Here is a 27,347-nt window from a genome sequence, read left to right on the forward strand (position 1 = left end):
TTGGATTCATTCTGCTCCCTGCCCCTGTCCCTCACATCAAGGGGCTGGGATCTCAGAGAACTGGTCTTACTACTAAAGACTGAGACAAAAAAGGCATCGAGTACCTCAGCCTTTTCCTTATTGTTACTGTTTCCCCTCCCATCCAATAAGGCATCCATAGTCTCCTTAACCCTCCTTTTGTCACAAAGGTACTGATTGAAACACTTCTATTTTAGGCAATAGCCGGATTAACCTCTAGCTAGGCTTTGGCCCGTCTAATTTGCTCACTGCAAAACCTCATGATATCCTTGTAGTCCTCCTGAGAGGCCTGGCCTGTCTTCTAAATCTCCTGTTTTCCCTGAGCTCCTGCCAAAGCTCTCTGTCGGGCCTGCTCCAGCCCCTTGACAATTTCCTTCTTGAAGATTGTCCAACCTTCTTGGACGCCTTTGACCTTCAGGACTGCCTCCCAAGGTACCCTGCCAACCAACCTCCTACACAGGATGAAGTCTGCCCTCTGGAAGTCCAAGGCAGCAGTTCTGCTCAGGTCCCTCTTTACTTCTCCAAGAATTGCACAAAATCAAACATTTTGTGATTACAGTGCCCAACATGGTCTCCAACTGTTTCACAGTGATCTACTATGAAACATACTATATGTTAAGATACACTATGAAACATACTATATGTTAAGAATTGTGTCTTTCTACAATTCAATGTTCTCTTTACTAGCAATATTTCCTGTAGATATGTTTGAATAGATTTTCATAATTAAATGTTTGATGTTCACCAATCAAAAATATTAAAGAAAAAAAAGCAGATTGTATACTTGCATTTTCTAGTTTTTATTGCTATATTTTTCATTTCTAAGTAGACTTCATAAAGCTTATCCCAGATAGAAGACAAATGTATATAATCAAACTGTGTATTGGTCAAAATACAATATAAATGCAAACACACACACATTAATTAAAGCAGAACTTTGGTATAAAAAACCCAGCATCATACTGATTAAAATGGTGACTTGAAAAACAGTAAAGGTTAAGGGACTATTAACACATACTATTATGCTGATTTCAAAGCATCTCTGATCCTCAGAGGATTTTGGAGACTCCAGGTCTATAGAGACTGCATGGATAATGGGAAGCCTAGAATTCAATGTGTAATTTTCTCCATAGGTATCTACATTATTATACCCAATTTTTTCTGTTCAGATATTCAGCCATGAGATTATGTCAGTCACTGATGAATTACCCCAGAAAAATAAGATTATGAAATCTCCATTTGAAATTCTGTAAAACTACTGAAGAATCTCAGTCAAGACCTAACTTCAAGTACAATGGGGATGACTTTCTGAGGGATCTACACCAATGCTTAGCCCCATAAGCAATGGTTCCTGTAGGCATGAATTATGCTACACCTGGAAATAAATGCAACCCATTCATAGCCCAACACAAACAGAACTCCTAATCAGGCTTGATCAGCTTTCTCAGGCACTTTGTGTATGCTACGCTTTGTCCTTTGTGAGGACTGTGCTTAGGTTTTAATCTTAAAGTGATGAAACTGATCAGGAAAAGGCAACACACTGTTGTCATCTTCAGGCACCTTGTTCCTGAGTGACACCTTAGAAGCACGACCAGTGGGCTGGAGATTTATCACATGACTGAATACTTCCCAGGAGGAAACTACAGAACGATGGTCAGATCCAAAACATTGTAGGGATGTGAAATAAATAGGTGGATTGCAGGAGCCCAAGTCTACAGTAAAATAAGGGCCCTGTCAAAGGCTGCCAAATTCTGGAGGTACTTGGGATTACCTCCTCCTTTCAGCTGCAGCATGTCAGGCTCTTGAAAATGGTGCATGTGCTGACATTTCCCTTCCAGAGCAGCTCAGTGCCTCACTGCAGCTCAAGTCCCACCAGAGTCTGCTGCCCCACTACAGTCAAATTACGTATTGCCCGAAAAAGCTTCATACGTTGACAGTCCTCTTGTCACAAAACATTTTGGAACACAGAACAGGAGAAGGCAACACTGATCATCATACCTGGTCCTCCAATACCAAAGACAAGGAGGACATGAGCAGCATATTCAGGGCATAAAGGACTCAAGTCACAAAAGCTTTCCCACCACTGGAAATGATAACCACCCAAGAATTTCAGGACGTGCTCAAAAGCAAATGTGGCGGTTACTAAATTTTGGGTTTACCCATAGTTATTAAATCTAGAGCATAGAGCTGCAGTTCAGGGGCCCATCTTTTAAAATAAAGTGATGAAGATTATCAACTTCATTACTGTGTATCGAAGACAGGGAAAACATTAAGATTTTATGGAAAGATTTATTCAGTGGCAACAAAATTTCAGATACCAAGTCCTAGTCAGCCAGAGTGAAAAAAGCACATTGAATTGTATTTGACAATCATTTGGCATACTGAATTATCTTTCTGGAATAACAGGTGAGCAAGCACCATTTTTAGTCTTGTTCATTTACCCCATTTACTTCCATAGAAGTTGGCTCACAAAAAATATCTAAAAAATTAATTAATACGCTTGATAGATTTGCCCTTTCCACATGCACTGTGGGCATGGACTGTAACTCCAGATGTTACTGAACAATCAGGCATTAATGTAATTCCTCACGCGGCTTTCCCCTCCACCCTTACAAATTAGCAGTATAGCGATCTCTGTTCTGAAAGTCTCTGTAAGCACGTTTTGCATCTGCCTTGCTGTGTGGGATTCTTCCAAAAGGTTCCAGATCATTGAAGCAGGCATCAAAAACTTCATCCACAGCTTTTTCTGCGGTTTCTTTGCTAACTTTTCTAACAGCCAGAATGGAACGAATTGCTCTGTCTCGTACACAAGTCTGAAGTGAAAAAAAAAAATCTGTCATTATTAGCGCAACTTTTTTCCACATTTTGTATCCTACTGTATAGGCAACAATTTTGTATGAAAGAAGAGTCAAACAGTGCCTGTAGTAAGCATTGAAGTACATTTTAGTTCCATCCTGTGTAAACAATGCGCTTTAGTTTTCCATGTACACATAAACCATGAAATAATTAAAAGACATTCCTTAGAATAGGAATTAAAATACAATTTGGCATTATTTGTAGGTATTAAGTATTTGTAAAACTTGACCTGGACACAAAAAAAAGGTTAGAAAGCGACAAACACAAATACCACTTAGGTTCTTTACAAACTGAAATGCTGTGAAACAATGGAATGACTTCTTTACTGGCCTTAATTTTGATACTTCTCTTCATGGTAACTTTTTCTTATAGTTTGTTTGCCAAAAGACCAGAAAATATGTAAACATCATCTACAAGCTAAATGCCACTCTAAAATGAGCAATTACTTGGGTCTCAATCTGTAGACTTCATTACTATTCACAAAAATAATTCCTACAAGACTTAATACACATGCTTATTTAGAAATCTTCTCATTTTGCTTCCTTCAGTTTTCAATAACTTTTTAAGAGTGTCAACCACTTAAAGGGGATAAGGTATTTCCACTACATTTCCTGCCATGGTTTTATTAGCCATCCATTGTTAGTGGTAATGCTTTAAAACATGACTAAATGTTCAGGGATTTCACTCCAATGAAAATAACAAGGTGGGGAAAAAAACCTAACATTGATCATTAAGGGTTAGTTAAGTGGAAACAGCAACTCCATAGCATCTATTTCTTTTTCTAAAATTTTCAGCTATGAAAGCTCAGAAGGCTAAGACCAAGTAGGTAACATAATAAATTATTAGATTTTAATAGCCACAGTTTTTACCTGATGGTGCCCTTTCAATCCAAATTTAAACCTGGCTATTTCATTCATCAAAGTACAGTCTCCACTGAGATTAGCAGCTCGAATCTATTGAGAAAAATAAAAAAATCACAAGATCAGAGAAACACATGAAAATACAAAGCCCAAGAAATTGTAACAAACATTTTTCTTCTACACTTCTGATGACTGTTGGTAGGGGAGATTCCCGAGGCCACTTTAGCTTCTTAAGCACCTGTTACTACCATACCCTCTACATCCATCTCAGCCTCAGTGAACAACAACAACCTTCAGGTTTCTCCAGGAACTACCTCTCACACATCCCTAAAATATAAATAAATGAGCAGTAGAGATTATATGTATGTATATAGATGAACTGCTAGAAGAACATGGGAAGTAATATTATTCTCCCCAATCTATATCAGAATCTGTTACAGCAGTCAGGAAGAAAGGCAGATACCTTCCAAAGACTACAGATGCAATACCAGAAGAGCTGTAACTCATTTGTTTTGCAAAAACCTACATTTAGATGAACATGTATGTTTTAGCTTAACTGTCTTGTCCTCTACACTAGAATTTCTTTTGTCTGCTAAATATTTTACACCCTACACAGTCTGTTAGGAAATGTAAATAAATCCTGATTTCCTATAATTAAGTACCAGAGTGAAAATAAATGCATGGAAAATATGAAAAAGAAAGAATTAGAAAAGCTGTCAACAAAAAAAGTAGATACCATAAAATTAAGTAATCAAAATACCTGAAATGAACAAATAATCCTGACAAGAGCAAGAACAGGCACAATCTTGATTTATATAAAACTTATGTTTGAGGTTTACATGCTTTATTCTGCACTGCGGAAATGCTTGGATAAAAAAAATAAAGTATATGAAAGTTAATAATTAAGAATTATTGTGTTAGGTTTACATGGCAAAGTGTTGGCAGTGAGGGGCCTCCCATTGTGGTTTCTGTGAGACTGTAGAAGTGGCTGAGCCTATGTCAGACAGAGACTGTTTTAACTGGTTTTAAAACAGACCCACCATTACTGGTGCTGGTTGGATCTCTGTGATGACGCACTCAAGAAAGGACTAAAAAACCTACAGGTCAGCTGTGAGACAGAGGAGTGATGAAAATGTGAGGGAAACAGCCCCACAGACACTCAGGAAGGATGGGGAGGAGGTGCTGCAGGCATCAGAGGAGAAGACCATGGAGACAGAGGTTGTCTCCCTTCAGTCTGTGAAGGAACACAGTAGAGCAGATATCCACACTGCAGTCCAAGGAAGACATCACGACACGAGAGACAAACATGCCCTGAAAAAAGCAGCAGCCCATAGAGAGCCCACGCAGGAGTGCATTTTCTGTCAGGAACTGCGGGCCTTGGGGGTCCAGTGCTGGAGCAGTCCATTCTTGAAAGACTGTATGCTGTGGAAATAAGTCAAGGTGGAGCAGGTCTTGAAGAACAGCAGCCCAAGGGAAAGACTAATGCTGAAGCAGCTCATGAAGGGCTGTATTTCGTGGGAAGGGTCTCAAGCTGGACTAGGGAAAGAGTGCAAGGATGAAGGAGCAGCAGAGACAAAGCGCTATGAACTGACCACAGCTCACATTCCCCGGCTCCCTGTGCCACTTGGCAGGGAAGGAGAGAGAAGAATCAGAAATGAAAGAGTGAAGCTGAGCCTGAGAAAAATTTTTCTGCGACAAAATGATATGGATTACACCAGAAATAAAAGCATGCAGATTCATACACACAACACCTGTGTCACATACACAAGAGGAATCCCTCCCAGGATGTGCTCCATATAATTTCACCTCCTGAAGTGTCAAGTGTTAAGGCCCTTAAAACTCAAATATCCTCTGAAACCAGAGAATCATAGAATGGTTTGGGTTTTAAGGGGACTTAAAGATCATCAAGGTCTTATCTCCCTGCCATGGGCAGGGACACTTTCCACTAGACCAGGTTACTCAGAACCTCATCCAGAGGTGATGGACTCATAACTACAGTGTGCTAGCAGCAATACCACAATAACTCAAAAAATGAATGTTACAGGAAAAGACAAGTTTGTTATTAATCAAAAAAACCTAAACAAAACCAAGGTTACTGTGATAATCACCCAACATACCATGATTTACATGGGATAAAAAGAATTCTATAAGCATTTGATTACCATGTGAATGTGTTTTCACTTCTAAAAACTCTCTTATTTGTCAATAACCACTTCTTACACTCACAGTAATCACATTCTAGTTAGTATGACATTAACTTACTAATATTTGTGAAAACTAAGTATTTGTTTTCCGAACAAAACTATTTAGGTTGACCTGACAGAAAGGACAAAATGTATTAACAGGATTAAAACAAATTAATTGTGTGTAACAGACCATGTAACACAAAGCAGCCCTAATAACCAGCAATAATTAATAAAATGACAACATTAGAAGCATTTTAACTTACCTCTGAACATGCTAAGTGTTTGACATTTTTAAACCAGTCCACATGTGCACGGCAGTGATCAAATGCATGAATCAATTCATGTGTGACTACCCGGTTCATATGGGACTGCCGGCGAATGTTGTTCTGACACAGAACAATCTGCAGAAGAAGAGATATAGGTAGTCCTTTCACTAAGTTTCAACATCTCCCTTACTTCTAAGAGACACACCACAAGCAGGATTTAGGGTCCTTGGATTGATGTTTTTCAACATTAACAGCCTTATCATACTGAAGTATACTAGTTCCAATGCCATGGAACATCTTTCATTTCTCCTGTTTTCATGATTAACTCATGTATCAGTATGGGTAGATTTAATCCTAGCCACAAAACACTAGAAAATTGCAGTCCTTTGTAAGAGTACTATGTCCAGCACCTACCTGAGATGTGGCAGCATCAAAACCTCCACTGACACAGCCATCACAGTTTTCACAAGAAAAGTGCCGGTCATTGAAGACAGTGCTGAAAGGCCCAAACAAACAAAGTCACAGAAAAGAACTTAAAAATCTTCAGTCACTACTTATTGCAGTGACATTAGTACACAGAAAAAGACAAATTAGTTTACATACCAACCAGATTGCTTCAGAGCCTCAAGAAGAAGTCGAGCATACGGATCTAGAAAAACATTGCTGCAATCAATTTCTCTAGACAAAAGTTTTGAAAATCATCTATAAACAAAATATAAAGACAGTCACGGAAAAATCAAGAAAAGCTCTATACACGCAAATTTATACTTTGCAATATTTAATCCTATTGCAATGCAACTGGCATCTGTTACAGATCAGACTATGTGATATAGAATCATAGAACTGTTTGAGTTGGAAGGGAGCTTAGAGATAAACAAGCTCCAATCCCCCTGCCTTGGGCAAGGACACGTTCCACTCGACCAGGCTCCTCAGAGCCCCATCTAACTGGGCCTTGGAACACGCCCAGATGGTGCAACCACAGCTGCTCTGGGCAACTGTCCCAGTGCCTCACCACCCTCACAGTAAAAAATTTCTTCTGTGTATCTAGCCTAAATTTGCCCTGTTGCAAAACTCGTTATTCCTTATCCTATCACTGCAATTCCTGATGAGGAGTCTCTGTCTGGCTTCCACATATGCCCCTTCAGACACTGGAAGGTTGCTCTGAGGTTTCCATGAAGCCTTTCTAGACCCACTCCACCAGTTCCATCTTCTTCTTATGCTGGGGGCACCAGAGCTGGCTGCAGTACTGCAGGTGGGGTCCCAGGAGAGCAGAACAGAGGGGGAGAATGACCTCCCTGGATGTATGGCCATGGTCTTTTTGATAGCCCAGAACACAGAGTAAAAGCTGTTCAGGAATCAAGTCACTCCTGACATTGTATTTTATCTTAACCAAAATCAGCATATTCCTAAATCAGCAGCCGCACCCCGCCGCGCTGCGGCAGGAGGGCCAGGGCCGGGCCGTCCCCCGGACCCGCGGCACAAGGTCACCGCCGCTGGCGGCCGCGGGCGGCCCGGGCTCCGCCTGGCACCTCTCCCGCGCCGGGCCGGGCCCGCAGGAGGACGGGGAGCGCTTACTCGTTTCCAGGGTCAGCCTCAGCATCAGCTGGCACTTGTTGTGGAAGGTGAAGAGGCTGCGGAACAGGAAACTCTGCGGCTTCTTATTTCGTTCCGGGAAGAGCCGGTAGCCGAAATCATCCTCCTCCTCCTCCGCCCCTTTCTTCTCAGCCGCCGGTGGCGAATCCGCCTCCCCCTGCCCCATGTCCGGCCGTGCGGGCCCGCGCCGGCCGAGGGCCGCGGAGCCCGGGGCCGCGCCAATCGCCGGCCGCGCTCCCGGCACGTGGGCTAGGGGGCCGCGCGCGCAGGCGCAGTTGGCTCCTGGCGGCGAGGGCCCGCGCGGCAGGCCGGGAGCGGGCCGGGCAGCGCGGGAGGAGCCGCGGCGCGGCGCAGGTGAGGCCGGGGCGGGACGGGGCGAGCGCGGCGTGCGGTGCTCGGTGCTCGGGAGGCGCCGTCCCGCGGCCGCATCCCCGCCCCTGTGGGCCACGGGCGGCTTGGCCGCGCGGGGAGTTGAGGCGAGGTGAGGCGAGGGGAGCACAGCCTGATGGAGTCAAGGCCTCGCTTGCACTTGCGGGCGGTGCTGGGGCTCGCAGGGGCCTGCCTCGGGACCCGCCCCAGGGGAGCCGCTGGGAGCAGCCGCCTTCGGGCGTTGGGAGGGCTCAGCTCGCAGTTGAGAGTCGAATAAAAGTGCCCTGAAGGGTTTAAGGGCTGCGCCGCAGAGGCTGCTGTCAGTGCGTGGGTTAAAGGCGTCGCTAAGCTGTGTGCGGCTAGTTGGTAACGGAGCAATTTAATTTTATACACTTTAGCAGGATGCTTTATATTTGATGTGCCCCTGCCCAAGTTGCTCGAAGTTAACAGACTGAATATTACAGTGGTAATTCGGCATGGGACAACAGTTGAAGGTGGATAAAAATATAGTAAGCTGCTTGACTGAAAACGTGATGAAAGCTATGTATTTTTGGCTTCAATGAAAGTTGATTTCTGTTTTGTTTCAAATAGACCTAATGCATTGTTCAGGATAATTATGTCACCACCTGTGCCTGAGCTAGGGAGAAACAAACTGCTGCAGCAGGGCATCCACTCATCTGCTTATTCCTAAGCATTTAAAAACCTTTCTGCTTTGGTAGCATTAGTTCACTAGTAATTGTACAGTGGGTTTTTCCATCTCTTTGAGACCCTTGTCTGTAATTATGGATGGCACATTTTACCATAGAAATCATTAGCTTTGTCTGGCTCATAAATTTTTATATTGTTGTGCTACTAGGTTATTGCACAGGTGTGAAAAATAGTGTTAAATAAAGCATGTCAAATAGCCTAGATCTTTTTCTTCCTTAAAAGTTTTATGTGTAGTATCTCTACAAATAGCTTATTTGTATGTCCATGAGGCTTGTAACAGATCCTGAAGCTCGCCATCAAGAGGTTATAGTTAGCAACCATTCATAACTCTTTGTCTAAGTTTGTATTTAGCTTATCATGAGTTACTTAATCATGATTGTTTTCAAAACATGTTTGCTTCATACTTTGTGATTTTTGTGCTATGAACTGTACACATATGGGATTTCTTTTTTTTCTGAATTGTAACCAAAATTTTTAAGGTTACTTTTTAATTGTGACTTGATATTTTTGTGATAATAAAACTTCTTTCACTTAAGACAACAAAATTGAGATAGCAAAATCTATGAAGACAATCAAGTGTTAATAATTATTAAACAGTGTTGTAGGGACTTGCTTGCAATTTCAGGATTACCATTGACTTGTTGGGTGCTCTACCTTATATTTAGTTAGGAAAATGTGAATTGCTGTTTGTTATTATATAGTTTTATCGGAATAATATGGCTTCCCTTCATTTTTGAAAGACGTTTAAACTGTGTTTCCTCTTTAGTCTCTTAATGTTTAACGTTCCTACTGTGCTATTGGGAGATCTGACTGGCATGTAAGTCAGACTTGTTAATGTTGAAGTAGCTTCCTTCACTACATACTTCCAACTTCTTTTTAGAAGGCTTTTTTCCTTGAATTTTGGCAGGTTATGATGAGTGCACCAAGTAAAGCGATAGAGCTGCAGCTGCAAGTGAAGCAAAATGCTGAAGAGCTGCAGGATTTTATGAGAGAATTGGAGAGCTGGGAAAAAGATATTAAAGAAGTGGATTCTGAACTCAGGAAACAGAGTGGGGTCCCAGAAGAGGTAAGAAAACACGAGACCTGTGTCAACTCAGCTATTCATACTGTGATAATGTTTATAATAATTATGTTTTGCATTAGCAAAATTACATTTTTTTACTTAAAATATCTGAATAGAAGGCATAGAGTAATCCATGTGTTCTTCACTTGAAGTAAACTACAGATTCCTCTGTAAACTGCACCACCAACAGAGCTGTGGGCCAGTAGCACCAGAAGGTGATGAGGCCAGTAAACTTTTTATCAGTTCTGGGTAGATCTATGAGAATATTTCTGTTTGCAGCATCAGTATTGGTAATTTACTGCTAACATTTAGTATATTGAAGTGATTCTTTAGGGATACTCTGAAGACAGTTGTCTTCTAAAACTCGGTTTTATATCATACATGTAATATTTACTATTAAGTCTTTAAAGATTTATGCTTGTAGTTCTTAGTGGTTTTGTAGAGCTCACGAGAACAGCTTGCTGGATGGATTTCTAAAATAAAATTAGCCACTAGATACGTATTCTGTCTAGATACAGGTGTTGCAGATTCTTCAGTGCAAGTGATTTCCACACATCTGTTTTATAATAAGTTACTTAATTCTGTTTAGAATTTACCACCAATTCGAAACAAGGCTTTTAAGAAAAAGAAGAAAAGCAAAAATAAAGTCCCTTCAAAGATAACCTCTGAGGAAAACAAGAAAAACAAGATCAAGTCTTACGATTATGAAGCATGGGGAAAACTTGATGTGGTGAGTCTTAAGATTTGCTTTGTTGCCAGAGTCTTGTCCCCAGTTGATTCTGTGTTAAATAAGATTTTGTTCCAGTGCTGAGAATCAGTCCACTAGTCAGTATCTTACTGTGCTGGGTACTGTATGAACATAGGGTAGCTTTCTCCCAAAAAGATTGCAAATTTAGTATTTGGAATATTCATAAATACTTGGGTTTTTTTATTGACTGTGCTTTCATCTACCAGATTGAATTTTAGTTTAAGGGGAAAAAATAACCTGTGTTAACAATAAGCCTATTAAAAGGTCATAATTCTAGTAGAATATAAGACTAAGCACAACTGTCAGTATTGGAGGACACATTAATAAAATCTTACTTGTATTATTTTGCACTGTTAAATTACAATGAAGACAACATCTTGGTTTTTTGTTTCTGATTCCAGGATAAAATACTTGAAGAACTTGATAAAGAAGATAGTACTCATGATTCTGTATCTCCAGAATCAGACTCTGAAGAAGATGGAATTCATGTAGATGCTGAAAAGGCTCTTGCAGAGAAGGAAAAGGTTATAGAATTGTAGATGTTTATTATTGGTAAAGAAGAAATTTAGGTATAGGAGTATTTGCAATTTTCTTTTAAAAGATCATCTGCTGAGACCACTCATCTGGTGAAAGAATTGCCTATTTGAAAGTCTTTCTGTCTGCTTCCCTGCCCATTATTCCAAAATAGAAAATTCTCACTGCAGTTCTACTCCTCATTGTTGGTAGCAGCAAGCTTGGCATATTCTAATTAATGTATGTCTGTGATGACAAATGTATTGGTGATGTTTTGCTTTGAGAAGTTGAATGGCTGTGTAGAATTGCTATATAGAGCAAACTGGTTTTTACCTGAACACAATATCTGAATGCCCCAAACTAAATCTGCAAGAACTTAAAAATACTCCCTTTGTGAGGCCAGCACATCTGGGAATGGTGGGTGAACTTCGTTGCTTTAATAGCGGAAAGTTCATACTGCTTCAGTTTTACCTAATAGAGTAGGAAATAGAAAAAGATCTGTCTCAGGCTTTGTTGCCATAAGAAGGAAGCTAAATTGTGTAGCAGCTTCTGTCTGTTTGATAAAATTCTCTGTTTGTAAGCAAACACCTAACCCATCTGCCAGTCAATATTGACTACAGTAGTTCTAGCTTTGGTTTGGGTTTTTGTGGGTTGAGTTGTTTGTTTGTTTATTTTAAATTGTCTACATGGATGATATTTGTGTTGTATTCCTGCTGCTGTGGGAATTCCTTCACGTGCAGTCTACACTGAGAAGCTGAGGTATCTGGCCATGATTATCTTGGCTGCAATGAGGTCGTTGAGGATGTGTGTGAGGTAAAAGTTTTGTCCCAGAGGAGGCAGAAATGAAAATGTTGGCTTGGAACGCAAAGATGCCAAACCTAGTTACTGAAAACTTAAAAAAACCTCATTTGGTAATTTAAGTAGCTGTGTATATGCTTGTTACACATTTCTGGAAATGACCTAGAGATACTGAAAATGAATATTTTATAGACCTCTGTTAAAGAATATATAATGAAAATTATTTAATATGGTGCACTTAGCATATATGTTAGCATATTTCATAGTAAAGCAGTATTTAATGAGGAATGTTGAACAAAAATATTTAAGCATTTCTAGAATACTTTGTATTTTTAGGGGTTTTAATTAGCATTGTAGCTGCCAATATACAGTAACTTGCTGAAAATTCTGAAAAATGCTGAAAAACTTGCTCTTTTCTATTCACAGGGTAATAAATACTTCAAACAAGGAAACTTTGATGAAGCTATAAAATGCTATACTAGAGGGATGCATTCTGATCCGTACAATCCAGTATTGCCCACAAACAGAGCATCAGCCTTTTATAGAATGAAAAAGTAAGCCTTGCATTGTTAAATCTGTGCTATTTTTGTACTTGAAATGCTACCTTCAGATTTTTGGTCTAGTTTTAATTCTTGATTTATGCATCATGCTGTGTTGTTGCAACCTGCCTTCCAGTTTCAAAGTAAAATAGGAATCACTGGGAGAAGCAATCTGCTAGTCTCCCTCATCAATTTTTCCTTGGCTTGCACACTAGCAGTTCACCATCTTCTGTGTTAACAGTGTAAGACTTCAAGAAAAAAGAGGAAGAGAAAGTTAAATTGCCTTTCACATTCAGTGAGCTCTGTTTCTAAGGCTTTGATTTGTTTTGGGTGAAGAAAGGGGAGTTAGTTATTCTTTCTGCTCTTTTCCTTTCTTGTTTTAATGTATTCGGAATCAAGAAACGTGTAAGTACTTGGTTTGTGCCCCTGCTGAAGCATGTAAGATTCTCATGTTATCAAGAACCTGGTGAGCCTCAGAGTAAGATGAACTGCTGAAAATTTGTGTCCAAACTACTCGTTCATTTTTTTGATAGGTTTTCTGTTGCGGAATCTGACTGCAATTTAGCACTTGCTTTAGATAAAAATTACGTAAAGGCTTATGCGAGAAGAGGAGCCGCTCGCTTTGCTTTGAAAAATCTTCAAGGTGCTAAAGAAGGTGGGTCTTTTTTAAAAATCTTAAGATGCATACCAACTTGTGTGATCATCTTCTTTAGTGTAGGAATTTAATTTTCATTTCCTGTAAACAAAGAAATACCATGTTGCATATTCTTCTGGCAAGGTAAAGTTCAAGTAGCAAGTCCAAATTATAGTGGTAGATGTTAATAGTTGTTGAATAATTCAGCTTTAACTGTTCTAGAATGATGTATTACTTGAAATATCTCAGACTTCTTGGGTAATTACAAAAAAGGTATATCTCAAAAGAATGCTCTGCTTACTGGTCTGTGCTTCCTACCTGTAACATACTTTTCTGGTCTTCTGATAGATTATGAAAAAGTTTTGGAGCTGGATGCCAACAATTTTGAAGCAAAAAATGAACTGAAGAGAATTGATCAGGTAAAAAGATTAATAGATTCTAATATAAATTAATACACCCTGTTCCATTTATATCTGTGTCAATTTTTATAACAAGAACTGATTCAGTAAATTCTCAATAAAGATGCTTTTTCTGGCATCTGAAGTTCACTGAGGTCAAAATCTTTAATGGAGTTTCTTTTGGAGAAACTCACACATATGCAACTATCAGTGTAATATTGGATCCCAGATTAAGACTGCATGTGTGCACCATTTGGTGTCTTTTTGCACTTGTTGTTGTTGGTTGGGTTTTGGTGAGTGGGTTGATTGGTTAGTATTTTCGTATAAGGAAGCACAGCACATGAGAGAACTTCCGTGTTCTCTTGGCCACAAAACTGCATTGCTAGCCTGCTTGTAGTCCACTGATTGCTGTGGTCAACCAAACCAGAAAGTTGTTCTAAGAACAGAACAAAATCCTCCTAGTGCAAGTTAGATTCTTTTCACAACAGGGAGAATGCTGATTATTATGACTTTTGGAGCTATTAGCTCACCTGTCACTTCTGTATGAATTTGCTTACGCCTCTTCAACTGTGTTTTTGACAGTGCTTGAAAAATTTATTTTCAGAATGAAGATGCAAAGTCTCCAGTAATTGAAGAAATAAATGATACATGAATTGGACATATAGAAAGGTTCCATGAGTCATTTCATGCTGTGCTTCAGAAGTTACATACTTCTAATTTACCAAGCATTATTCTGACTTGCAGTCCCTCAAAGAAATACCCTTTCAAGAAACAAATTGTTTTTAAATTGTCTCTTCGATTTGTATTTAATTTACAACACAGTCACTTCTGTTAAAAAGCTTGGCAGATTTTCTTATCCTAAAAGTTTAGAAATTATTGTAATTTATGTTCTGAAACTGTTTAAGTGGGAAAATACTTACTGAAGGGGAAAATTATGTTTTTACAGGCTCTGTCATTGAAAGAAAATTCAGAACAGAAAGAGTTTGAGGATGCAGTCAGAACAGGATTAACAGATGAAGAGAAGCAGCGCATTGAAGACCAGCAGCTCAAGCAGAAGGCAATTGCAGAAAAAGATCTGGTAGGTCACAGGTTCTGGTACAACAGGAGAAACCTAGCAAAGAAAAAGGTGCTGTTGTACTGTTAGTTATGCTGCTTTTAGTTATGCAAATGTATAAATTAAACCTGGCACCGCCTTGAACTTTATACATGGAATGTCCTTGATGTTACTTCAGGTGTTTCCCATTTTGCCTCTAGGAAGGTGAGTGGGACAGTGAGCTCTGTTTGGATTTGTCTAGAGGAATACTTATAAAAGGTAGCTTTTACAGCCCAGATTGTATATGTGAAATTTCAAATACACAGTAAGACAAGTAGAACTTAAACTGCACTTTACAAAGATTCCATTTCTCCATTATTGTAAGTGTCTTGATGCTTCTTGTCCAAGGGGAGTTGTGGCCTATTTCTTGTTTTTAGACCTCTGATTACATGATAAATAGTAGTTATAAAAAGGACTTTGGGGGTGAAGGCAACAATGACAATGAAAATGTATCTCTAGATGCATAGTCTTGACTCACAGTTGGTTTATTGATTTCTCCCTGTCACCACTCTTTCAATAAATAATTAGCATTACCAACTGAACCATAATTTTTCTGCTCACTTACCTAGCTATGTAACTCCTAACTTGTTATCATTATTCAGGTTTGCTATACTGGTTGTGAGAAGTAATCAGATAAGAATGAAAGTATGCATTAAGGAGCAAGAGTTTGACTAGGTCTCAGAAGAGAAATTTCAGTCCAATGCAATAGTTCATTGGCAGCAGAGCTGACTCACTGCAGGCTTGTTCCTTGACATGGATCAAGTCTGAACTGTGGCCTTTCTGGTTTTTTGTCAGTCAGTAGGGTAGTAGCAGAGATGTGCAGCTTCAAATCAGTATTGAGAAGCAAAAGGTAATGTTAGTTCCCCAGAAACAAACAAAAAAGGAATGTAATTTTCTTGTATGAAGCATTTATTAGAAAACAACAACAACATTTGGACAAGTAATATTTGAGTATAAGTTTTATGGAGCAGGATAAATATGAATTTGTGAAGTCATAAAATCATCTTGAAAGGGGAATTGTAAATGTTCAGCTTGTGTTTAAATTCATGAGGTACAGGGTAGGTTATCCTGCACATCAAGCATAAAGCTAAATAAGTTGTAGACTTACAAGTCTGCATTTGAACTATGCATGTAGCAAAGATTTTTTTTTTTTTTTAATCCTTGAAGTATTAGAAAGTATTAAGATAGTTTGGAGGCAGAACACAAAAACATAGATAGGAAGAAATACGCTGTAACTGTCTGCCCTGATGTGGATGTTCTTTGCAATTCATCTTCATAATGTTGTCACTCTCTGCAAAAAAGGATAACAAAAAGTTAATTGCACTGAATTTTTACAATGCTGGGTTTTTTTTGTTTGGACCTAAATATTGCAGGGTAACGGTTATTTCAAAGAAGGAAAGTATGAGGCTGCAATAGAGTGCTACACCCGTGGTATCGCAGCAGATGGCACCAATGCACTGCTGCCAGCTAACAGAGCCATGGCCTACCTAAAGATTGAGAAGTAAGTGGAATTGCACATGCTGTATTGTTTGGTTTAGATCACGAGGAATAATGATCCAGCAGATTTTCACTCGAGTTATTGTCACTCCTTCTCATTTTTTTAGAATTCAGTATGGAATAAATCAAATTGAAAGCAGTAAAGGAGAGGGAACAAATCTGTATGTGTGATCTCAAAAGGCAATTTGTAGGAAGCAAGTTCTGAGAGAATAAAATAGCACCAGCATGAAATAATGGTTTCTGAAGTTGGATTTTCATTCTTTTATGTGTGCAAAATCCAGATATTCACCTTTCCGGAAGGAACTGTCCAAAGTTTCGTGTTCAACTATGAAACCCAGTCCACTACTAAACATTGCTCTGTAAAAAGAAGTGAATTATAACTTCTGACTTTGGAGGGAATGAATAACAGCTTTTTCTGGAAATTTTTACATTTTAAAATGGTATTTTTAACTTCACTGATAGAGGCATGTGTGTGTTGCTTGTTTATTTGTAATTAAGCTTTATCCAAATAACCCAGAAACTGTATGGAAGTTCATGCTTTCCAGGAAATTAGATAAGTTCCATACAGCCAATTTTTAGGTGTGAACTTCGTTTGACTCTGTGATGGTGTGGTAATTTAAAACATGTAAGCTGGTAGCCTGAAGAGCAGAGGGTTATGTTGGTCATCTGTTTTAATGTGACATGACTTGAGTATCTTTAGAGACAGTAGATTGATCTCAAATTAGGATGAGTTGCATGGATAGTATTTCTGACCCAACACTTGTAATTTAAAGGACATCAGAATGCAATTACTCTTCTGTGAGATTCAGAGGAAGCAATACTTTAATTGAATGACCAAGCAAGAAAATTGTTTCCCTATGATGAATCCTGTATCATGAGTCTTTACATTTCAAAGAGGACTAAATATAAAATGCAACAAAAGCCCATTGGTATTCTCACAAACCGCTAGTGCTGATGAGAACAGCAAATAAAAATTAATTTGCATAACTTTAATGATAGTTTGAACATGGAGAGGAGGAATGAATGAAAATATTTAATTAAGCACGTAGTGGAATCATGATCTAATGTAACAATATAAATGGCATGAGGAAATTTAATCTTAAAATTAAGCAAATGACATTAATGCAAGGATATTTTGAGTTCTCATTCTGAAATAGTTAAGGACAAGTCACAGAATTCCAAATGTAGAAAAATTTATTCTCATGCATACTTGCTTCTCCTCTCTGGTACGTTTTCTTTGTTTGTAATGGTATTTCTGGTTTTCAGAAGTACAAATCCATGGTACTAACTTGGATTTTAAGACTGTTGTTGAATTTTTAAAGTGGACTCTGCTCTGACAAGCTTTAATGTGGTTTTTTTTTTTCTTTACAGAGGATGTGAATTTTTGTAATACTAAAAAGAGTCAGCACTCTGTTTTGAGATACCAAAAGATACAGCTTAAATTTCAAGGGGCTGAGAAACCATATTTTATGCGAGTTTTTTTTAATTCACATTTTAGCTCAGTGATATGCTTATGTATGTAGGTAATGAAGGTCTACCTTTATATTTTAATTGGTTTGGGAAGTTCCATCATCTCAATTGAAACTGCCCCTTGAAACTGATTATTAATTTTGTGCTACGCTTTTGCTGAGGTACAAAGAGGCAGAAGATGACTGCACACAAGCTCTGCGCTTAGATGCTTCCTATTCTAAAGCTTTTGCCAGAAGAGGAGCTGCCAGAGTTGCTCTTGGGAAGCTAAAGGAAGCTATTCAAGGTATGATTTTGAATTAGCCAAAATATGGTAGGTAAGAGACTAGGTATAAGCACATCCTACTCTTTTTTTATGCTAACTTACTGAGATTGTCAGTGTAGAAGTTAAGAATGAAGCAGTTTCTCTTGAATTTCACTGAATATTTGTAAAAACTCTTTGTGTTGGTGCCCACATAATGGAAAGACATTTTTCACACATTTTGTGTGAAATTACAGCTGTTGCTGCTTATGATAAGTGGTAAGAAATGGTTTGGAAAGTTCATTTAAAAGTAGGAAATTATATAGGCTTTAGGATTACTTATAAGGGGACAGTGAAGTAGATTGAGAACTGACTGAACAGCAGATCCTAGAGTGTCTTAATCAGTGACACAGGGTCTAGTTGGAGGCCTGTCTCTAGTGGTGTCTCTCAAGGTTCAATACTGAGCCCATTGTGGTTTAACTTGTTCATCAGTGACTTGATGAAGGGGCAGATGCCTCCTCAGCCAGTTAAGTGATGATACAAAGCTTGGAGAAGCAGCTGATACCCCAGAGTGCTGTGAGGCTTCCAGAAGGACCTTGAGAGATTGGAGAGATGGGCAGAGAGGTACCTTCAGAAATCCAAAAGGCAAATGTAGGGTCCTGCACCTGGAGAAGAACAACCCCTGCACCAGCACAGACTGAGGCTGACCTGCTGGGAGAAGGACCTGTGGACAACAAGCTGCCCATGAGCCAGCAGTGCCCTTGTGGCCAGAAGGCCAATGGAATCCTGGGCTGCCTTAGGAAGAGCGCTGCCAGCAGGTCCAGGGAGGTGATCCTGCCCCTCCACTCAGCCCTGCTGAGGCACATCTGGAGCGCTGTGCCCAGTTCTGGGCTCCTCAGGGCAAGAGAGACATGGAGCTCCTGGAGTGGGTCCCACAGAGGGGGACAAAGATGATCAGGGGAAGGGAGCATCTCTCTTATGAGGAAAGGCTGAGGGGGCTGTGCCTGTTCAGCCTCAAGAAGAGATGACTGAGGGCTGACCTCAGCAATGTCTGTCAGTATCTGAAGGGAAGGTGGCAAAAGGATGGAGCCCGGCTCTGCTCGGTGGTTCAAAGCAGAAGGACAGAGGCAGTGGGCAGAAGCTGATACACAGGGAGTTCTGCCTGAATATGAGGAAGAAATTCTTACTGTGCAGATGATCAAGCACTGGAGCAGATTGCCCAGAGAGGTTGTGGAGTCTCTCTCAGTGGAGATATTCAAGAACTGTGAATTCTGTGCCATCCTGTGCATTGCACTCCAGGATGGCCCTGCTTGAGCAGGGAGGTTGGACCATGTGACCCACTGGTGGCTGGTCCCTTCCAGTCTTGGCCATTCTGTCACTTACCTGCCTTTAATTGTTTTTAGAGCTATGAAAGGAAAATAGAAGGTTAAAAATCTACCATGTGTACATTGTAACTTGAAATATCTACAGTTTCTATGTTGTTTTTCACTCAGATTTCGAAGCTGTTCTGAAGCTGGAACCTGGAAATAAACAAGCAATAAACGAACTCACAAAAATAAGAAATGTATGTATGCTTATTTGGGTATAGTTGGGTTTTGTTTGTTTACGAGTTTTTTGTAAGGCTATAGTAGTATAAGGTTTTTATTCTTTATTACATAATTTTTAACATATCTTGTATTTACTCATGAAACACCTGATCTTTTGGACAACTTGGCATTTTTTTCAGGAATTAGCTGAGAAAGAGCAGCAGACTCACCCAGAATATCCTGCAATATTGATAAAAGAAGCGGAAATCAAAAATATAGTGAAAATGATAGATAATCCATTACAGATTAAATCAACAGTAAGTTGTTACATGAATTGTTTTCTATAATGGTGGGAAAAGTAGAGTTTGAAGTTAAAATCTGCTTTCTATATTGTAGACTAACCCCTGATAGATAGCCTTCCCTGTGCCAAATACATAAATTTGTGCTTTTGTCCAAAAATACATAAATTTACCCTTTTGATATTTTTCAAGAATATATACACACATGGAAATACTGATGTTCACAGCAGTGGTGGGATAAGCATTCAGCCTGCAGTACCACCCTCAGCCAACATGATGTTGCGTATGCATACATTTACAATGTGGAATAGGCAGGCAGCCCCAAACCATGGCTTGTGCCCATAGGTGACATTGCAGTTGCGAGTAAATGAGAGTAAGTTGAGAACCTCTGGGTAAACTTCCCTTCATTTCTACTGCTGTTTACAGTTTTTACAGCAGCCATAGTGGTTATAAGATAAGTTGCCTCCTTGTGCCTCCTGCTGTCACCTAGGGCTGCTTTCCAGAGAGCTTTGGGCATGCATTTTCATCCATGTAAACTGCAGGACAGCTGGATATTGGTTCTCAATAAGCAATGTATTTGGACAATGAATTATAACCACCATCAGTGGTTATAATCAGATGAATGAGTTATAGATGAAAAAATGTAATACTGGGTTTCTTTATGTATTAGGCTTCCTCCTTTAGTACATTTAATCTTTATACATTCAGCAATGAGTTGTGTAAATACAAAGAGTGCTTGTACTTGGTTATGTGTATGCACTCATTCTATTTGAAAACCTTTGTTTGCCCTCATAAGTAATGTAATTCAGATGGATAGTTTTAATAGAAAGTGTGTGATTATTTTGATCCTTTGGGAGAGAGGAGTATTACGTCCTCTCTATAACTAGAAACATTATTTCTTTAAACCAAAATGAAGTAGCTGAAATACTACAGACAGTTATATTTATTAAGTGTTCACTTTGGCTGCTAAATTAAATGAAGACGCTAGGTTGGTTGTATTCCTCTTGTTATTTTGTTAAGGTAGAATAAGTATAGATGAAACATCTGTGCTTTTATTGCTGCCATTTCCTAGAAGTCTAAATTGTTGAGTGTGTTTAAGCATGTGCATTTGCATCAGTATTTCTAGAGCAGTACATAGTGTGTTCATGTTCAGGAATGAAGTTCGAAAGTAAGAAGTGATGAGAGCTTTTTGTCTAAGACGTGTGATGGTGGTACTAGGTGATGGTCAAAAATAATGGGGATCATGAAGCATTTTAGCACATGGTGGAATTAATTACCTTGGGATGTATGTTATTTGGTCAGTCAGCAGGGTTGAGTTACAGATATTTATTATATGAAAATTTGAAGTTGTGGGCCTGTGTTGTTGGATATTTTTTGTTTTGCTAAATTACAAAGCTGTACCACGTAATGGGACAAAGTATATGATAGATCTTGCCTATTCAACCTTAGTGTGAAAAAGAATAAATTTTCAATTATTACTGGGAAAACAGACTGCATATGGAGATCCATAAGGATACACTGGTTTATGAGGGTAAAGCAATAAAATTATCATATCAGGCTTCATGTAGATTTTTGTTTCCTGGTTTTGCCATTTACCTTTATGCAGAGTGTCTTCTCTGTGCACCACTGCAGAGGTAACTGGTTATCATCCAATTATTTTAAGTTACACACAGCTGTGTCTGGAGTCTGTTTAAACACTTGTGTTGAGTCCACACGTGACATGAGCTCTGTGCTCTGTTTAGAAGCCATTGCGAAGAATAGAGATTGAAGAAGTTGATGATGATGATACATCAGATGGTGACTTGCCCAGCACTACTTTAGTCAATAACTGGAGGAATTCAGTGAGTGTTGAAGCAACAGAAGCTCTAGATCAGGATGATCTGTTGACTACAGTTGATATTCCAAAAGCAAAGCACTTGAAAATAGAAGAAATCAGTGATACATCACTATCACAGTAAGTATAATAATTCTGATCCTCTTTTTAAAAGATAAGTGTAGTTTAAATATAATCTTAATTTCCAGATGTCTACATGTGGTAAGGTTTTGAAGATACTTTGGAGAATCTGAATTGGAAAAGCAGTGTTGAAAGAAATGGGTGGTTCTTGCACTTTTGCCTTGTTGACCACTCAGTGATTCAGACAAATACGGTCCATTTAGTGTCAGGTGGAAAACTCAGAATTATATTGCAAATATAAAAAGCATTTGTCTGCATGCTGTACTCTTTCTTGCTTGGTCACTCCATCTTCCCTAGCTGTTTTTACAACTTTTATTTGTTGTTTTTAGAAGATAGTTTGAACGGAGTTCAAGCATTCTTTGTACCCCAGTTGCGTGAGAGAAGAGGAGCAGATGAGTGTCACCACCCTTTCCTCTGCTGAGGCAGGTGGTAGCTTCAGATGTGCTCAGTTTCTAGGTCACACTGTTAGTTAGGAAAACTGAAGTCTGTCTTGCTGAAATTAGGCTGAAGTACAGAAGCTTTATCCTTGCTCAGTCTGAGAATTCATTGTCCAGTGCATCGGCGCTGCCTCATTCTGTTGATACAAAGATTCCTTATCAAAGAACTTCTGTGAGAAACACTGGACCCACACACGTTTTCTAGCTCAGTTAGATGGATTTACTGTGAAGAGCTGAAGAAAAAAGTATATTCTTAGCCATTTCTTAATTTCTAAAAAATCAGTGGACTTAAATGAGAAATTGTAGGACAAAAAGTAGATCTGCTGCTATCAGTGTTGAAACTAGTTTATCCATTTGACATTGTTACTGCTTTGCATTATGAAATTACAGAAAATATGATTTTGTTTGTTTTTGGCAGGTATATATGGGAGTAACCTACTATAAAATGCAATTATTTCCAGAAAAAAAGTAGAGAGAGGCTGATTAAGTATTTGCAGATGTGGGTTTTTTAGAAAAGGTGAAGAAAAGGAATTTTAAAATATCTGCTTAAACTAAAACACAATCTTTTCTAAAAAGTTTTCAGTATTTTAGCTTTTATTGAATAGAGGGATCTCCAATTAGGTCTCACTGTAGAATTTCCTTAAAAGTTGATTTGATTGTATGTTTCAAAATACCTTTGCAGGCTGCCTGTAAATGTGAAAGGAATTTCATCAACAATGCATCAGTCTTCTCCTGCAAGCCAACAGAGAGAAAAAGAAATCAGAAGGTCATTTATGTCTGCTTCTCCAGTTCCTCCCATTCCTACAAATTCTTTCCAGCTTGAATCTGACTTCAGAAAGTTGAAAGACTGCCCTGAAAACATGTACTTGTACCTGAAGGTATGAAACATAGAGTATCAACAGTGTTTGGACAATTTCTTCAACATCAGTTGAAGAAACAGTACCCTTAGGTGGAAGGGATAGATATGTTTAGAGTGCCTCAAGTATACAGTAATCCCTTTACTTAATTGTCTTCACATAACAATAAGCAATCTTATGCACATTTGAGTTTTTCTTCTTTTGTGCCTTTTTATTTGCTTTAAGTACAATCTCTGCGTTTTTTTCAAATATAGGCCCTTCTTTAAAGACTTTACATTAATAACTATTAAATTATAATTTTCTAATGACTGCTTCTAGGGTAATTAGATATAGCACCATTTTTACTGATCAAATGCTTGAAACAGCAATCTGCTTAATGTGTATTTTTACTCACATTTATTTTGAAAAACAAAGTCACTTAACATTTTTTTAAGTTAGAAATTACCATTAGTAAAAAAACCCAAGCAAACAATCAAAAATAGTTGTTTCATGTTAAATTCTGTGATTTGATTTTTTTTCTTTCATGCACTTCAGCATTGTCCATGACCTTCTAAAAATGCACATGTAATTCTCATGACTCAGTTGTATTTTTTTGTCTAAAATTAACTTTTAAAATTTTCTATAGCAAATAGAGCCCTCGCTTTATGCAAAGCTGTTTCAGAAATCCTTAGATCCAGACTTGTTTAACCAGATCCTGAAAATTCTACATGACTTCTATATTGAGTAAGTTTAACTCCTCCTTTGTTTTACATTGCTTACTGCTGTTTTGAAAGGTTTGGTGGTTTTGTGGTGGAGAGAGTTTGTTTTCTTGTTTTGTGTTTGGGAGTTTATTTTCTCTCTAGGCCCAACCTCGGGCTTACAAATTTGTTTCCAGCACACAGCATTACACGAGCATAATTAGTGAAATAATTGGAATTACTTAGTACATGCTTCTTAAGAAGTGAAAGTCATAATGAAAAAACATGTAGAAAAGAAGTGAAAAAAATACTTTTACTGAGTGTTGTTGGATTGTGCTTTGCTAAAGAGCACCAGAAACTTGCATTAATTTGTATGAAATAACTTTTGTTCATATTATTGTGTGTGTATTCTGGGAGCACATAGAATTGCCCATTGTCCTCTATTTTAACTTTCTAAAGCTCAGAAATTCAGAGGGTTTTGGTTTCATGCCACACTTACTGTGATGCATTCAGACTTAATTATCTGCTAGCATTTTACAGTTGCCTGTCGCAAATGTGTATTGGAGACTGAGGTTCTGATAAGACAGGACCTGACAAGTTATTTTTGAAGTTTCTATCCATGCTACCATTTGAGTCCTAAAGTTCATTTTGTCTGTCAGAGGCACTGTATTGCTTTTCTGAATTACACTGTCTGAGAAGCACACACTCCGTGTTTTTCAATGTTGTTTTATGGAGATAAAGCAATCATAAATCAATGTTTGCCTTTCCCTTGGTTTCCTTAAAAAGTAAAATATCTATCAAATGGGTGAAAAATGCTGTCTTAGACATACAGTCCTGCATTGGGTGATACAACTTAAAAAGGCTAGGAAACTGAAATTGTTTGCTGTTAGGTAAGAGTCCTGTCTCCCTCCAAATGAAATGTGAAATAATAACAGAAAGATACTATTTGTTAGTATTTGTAACAAAGGCAGTGCCTGTTTACTGTTGACCAAACAATGTGAAATAAACACAATCTAGGAATTTTCTGTATGGATGAAAGTTAAGGCAGCTGTAATTGGCTCAGCTTTTCAATGAGCTTCCTAAGGCCACAGGTGCTGCTTCATGTCACACTACCTGATACATATAAAAGTAGTGATATTTTGGCCAGGTGTAAGCTTTAAATCATGTAGTAGGTATTCTGTACGTGATCATCAGCCAAATTGCATCAGTCTAGGTTTTTGTATTTCTTCACTCTTGCTCAGTAGAACAACAATACCTACCTAAAGGTTTCTGGATATTGACTTTTTGCTTTGTGAATGGACAAGTGGAAAGACAAAGATAGTGAATATGAGAAGGGAATTTTATTTGTCCTTTAATTTCTTGTTCCTGAATTCTTCAATATTGCTTGCAGCTACTAAATATTTCTAATCACCAGTGGTTATTTTTATATTTTAATAATCTTCTTCAGGAAAGAGAAGCCATCACTCATCCTTGAAATCCTCCAGAGGCTCTCTGAATTAAAAAGATTTGATATGGCAGTAATGTTTATGTCAGGTTCAGAAAAAAAAAGTAAGTAATTTGGTAGTGTCTTTGTGATACTGTAGAATCTGGCAAAAATATGTAAAACTTAGCATTACTCTTGTTTATTCTATGTAATAATCATTTTAGTTGTCTAGTTTTTTATTGTTTTAGAAGTTAATATGAATGTAATGTAATTTTTCTTAATCCTTTGACTCTATTTATTGTTTAGACTAGAAAACTACAGCTAAATCCTCTTACTTTAATCAGTAATACCACTGCATTTTATTCTGATAAAATAAGCTTTGCCATCTTGTCAGTTTGTAGCTGGTAATGTTACAAATTTATGAATTTGTATGAAATCCTACATCTGAGATCCAAGGTATCCAGATTATACAGTTTCCACAGTTTACGACTATTTCTTGGCAAATCCTGACTTTTCTGTTGGCAAAAGAATGAGAACAGAGTCTCTAAAGCACTCAGCCTAGTTGTCTGTCCTGTTCTGGAGGCATCAGTCATGTTAGTTTGCAATTTGTGTTGACATTGGCTTGAATTCATGGTTTCTAAAAGTGGGTTTTGTCTCAAACTTTTTCTTTATTTAGTGCACCAGACAGACTATGTAATAGAGACTCTTAGAAGAAAAACATTTCTCTGGGTCTATGTAAATTTAAATTCACTATCTACAGCTGAGTTTCACTAATTCATATTTCAAAAATTTTTAAGGATATGGTAATCTCCTTAAAATAAAATAACTTGACTTACTGAAGTGCAGTGCCTCTTATGAATGCCTTTTCCTGATGTAAGCTTGATCTGCCATTGGCATTAATGTTTGTCTTCTGCATGTAGTGGCATAGTGTCAAGTTGGTGAAGAAACTAAAAGCTCTCTGTTGCCTGGATTATACACCTGTGTAAGGAAGTGTTGCTAGGCAGCTCCTGGGCATTGAAACAAAGTGAGAGTTTTGCTTTGCTACTTGTGTTCATCCTCCCAGTAGTTCAAAAATGTATTTGTATTTCAGCTGTATAATCTAGATGCCCCTTACTTTCACCAAGGAAAGAATTGGATTAACTTACTTAAAGAACGTGAGTTACAAAAATAAGGATTCATGTTGGGATTTTCTTTTTCAGTTACACAGGTATTATTCAATCATGTGAACCATATGGGATTAAAAGATGCTTCTGTTGAAGAATTGGAGAAGAAATACGGCATTTTCTCTTAGCAAGATAGCTGATGTAAATGTCTAGTTTTGCACCTTTTTCATGCAGAAATTAGCTGAGAAGGCTGTAAAGACTGCAATTTTGTTGCTTTTTATAAATAATGAAACTCTTAAGCTTGGGTTAGCCAAATGGCAAGTGCCTGAAGAGATCATTATTTAGTTCTGAAGTACACTTGTTCTCCAGTACCTGAAACAATATGGATCTACATTTTCTTCAGTGGAATCTGTTTGCCTGAAAACCAGTTGGGCAGATTGCCATTCAGGATCTGGACTGTAGATAGAGATCTTTATTAAAAGGAAAAAGATATTTATAAACATGTCTTTGTTTATCAAATGCTGTATATTAGAATTATGCATGGGATTTTTACTTTAGAAAATAAACTGAATGTTGAAGATGTTATATTTTTATGGTTTTTTTTATTAAGATGCCTAAATCTCCCTTCTGTAAAGATCCATCACATCAGAATTTCTGCTGTGCAAAGTGAATCTTAAGTATGATGGCAAGAAAATTCCAGAATTTTTACTTGAGTTTATCTAAAAGTGAAGTTTAAGCATTGTGGTAGCTGAGAACCTCTGAAGCTCCTCCTGTGAACCTCAACTGTAATTGCAGAATAGAAGGAAGACAGATACTGTAGAATTAAACAAAAAGTTTAAAGGGAAACACTTTCTGTCTTCTTTCAAGAGTACTTTTAAAACAATCTGGTGAAACCTAATCCTTGTGGGTCAGGTGTTCCTGAGTGGGTTAAATCCCTTAAGATCACTCAGGAGGCTAAGCAAAATACCTCAACAGTAGAAGAAGGCAAAAGCCTGAAATTAACTGAAATTCTTAGATAAGATTGAGCATGAGGCATGATAAATTACTGCTCACATGACCAGAAGGAAGTAACAGCGCTTGTCAAGTATACTGTACCAAGTATACACTCACCAAGTGGTGGTGTAAGCTTATCTGCTACCTCTTCCATCCTGCACATGCTAATGTCCTGCCAGTTTGCTTTCATCCTGATTCAGCCCTTGTGCTGTGCTGATGTTTTTCTGAAAG

At 38.3% G+C, this 27,347-nt stretch overlaps 2 protein-coding genes across 3 annotated transcripts; one reads left to right on the forward strand and one right to left on the reverse strand.

Moving 5' to 3' along the window:
* Positions 1-2,287: 2,287 nt before the first annotated feature.
* On the reverse strand, positions 2,288-7,984 carry ATP23 (ATP23 metallopeptidase and ATP synthase assembly factor homolog). 2 transcript variants are annotated; one of them, XM_063155163.1, is made up of 6 exons: positions 7,762-7,984; positions 6,790-6,835; positions 6,601-6,682; positions 6,184-6,321; positions 3,744-3,827; positions 2,288-2,831 (listed from the first exon to the last, which is right to left on the reverse strand). In XM_063155163.1, the coding sequence occupies exons 1-6, from the start codon at positions 7,943-7,945 to the stop codon at positions 2,628-2,630; spliced, it is 738 nt and encodes a 245-aa protein (XP_063011233.1). In that variant the 5' UTR covers positions 7,946-7,984; the 3' UTR covers positions 2,288-2,627. The 2 variants fall into 2 exon arrangements, with proteins under 2 accessions (XP_063011233.1, XP_063011234.1); XM_063155164.1 differs by having other exon boundaries at positions 6,790-6,888; positions 7,762-7,902.
* An 87-nt stretch (positions 7,985-8,071) lies between these two features.
* Positions 8,072-26,701, forward strand: RPAP3 (RNA polymerase II associated protein 3). The gene is made up of 17 exons (XM_063155165.1): positions 8,072-8,133; positions 9,764-9,922; positions 10,509-10,649; positions 11,069-11,191; positions 12,405-12,532; positions 13,051-13,172; positions 13,500-13,570; positions 14,496-14,627; positions 16,016-16,143; positions 17,771-17,892; positions 19,341-19,411; positions 19,574-19,690; positions 21,415-21,626; positions 22,746-22,941; positions 23,546-23,643; positions 25,045-25,145; positions 26,220-26,701. Exons 2-17 carry the CDS (start codon positions 9,767-9,769, stop codon positions 26,309-26,311), a joined length of 2,010 nt encoding a protein of 669 aa, XP_063011235.1. The 5' UTR covers positions 8,072-8,133; positions 9,764-9,766; the 3' UTR covers positions 26,312-26,701.
* The last annotated feature ends 646 nt before the right edge of the window (positions 26,702-27,347 follow it).

The sequence above is a fragment of the Melospiza melodia genome, chromosome 4 (assembly GCF_035770615.1).
Source record: "Melospiza melodia melodia isolate bMelMel2 chromosome 4, bMelMel2.pri, whole genome shotgun sequence".
In the NCBI taxonomy this organism is placed as follows: Eukaryota; Metazoa; Chordata; class Aves; order Passeriformes; family Passerellidae; genus Melospiza; species Melospiza melodia.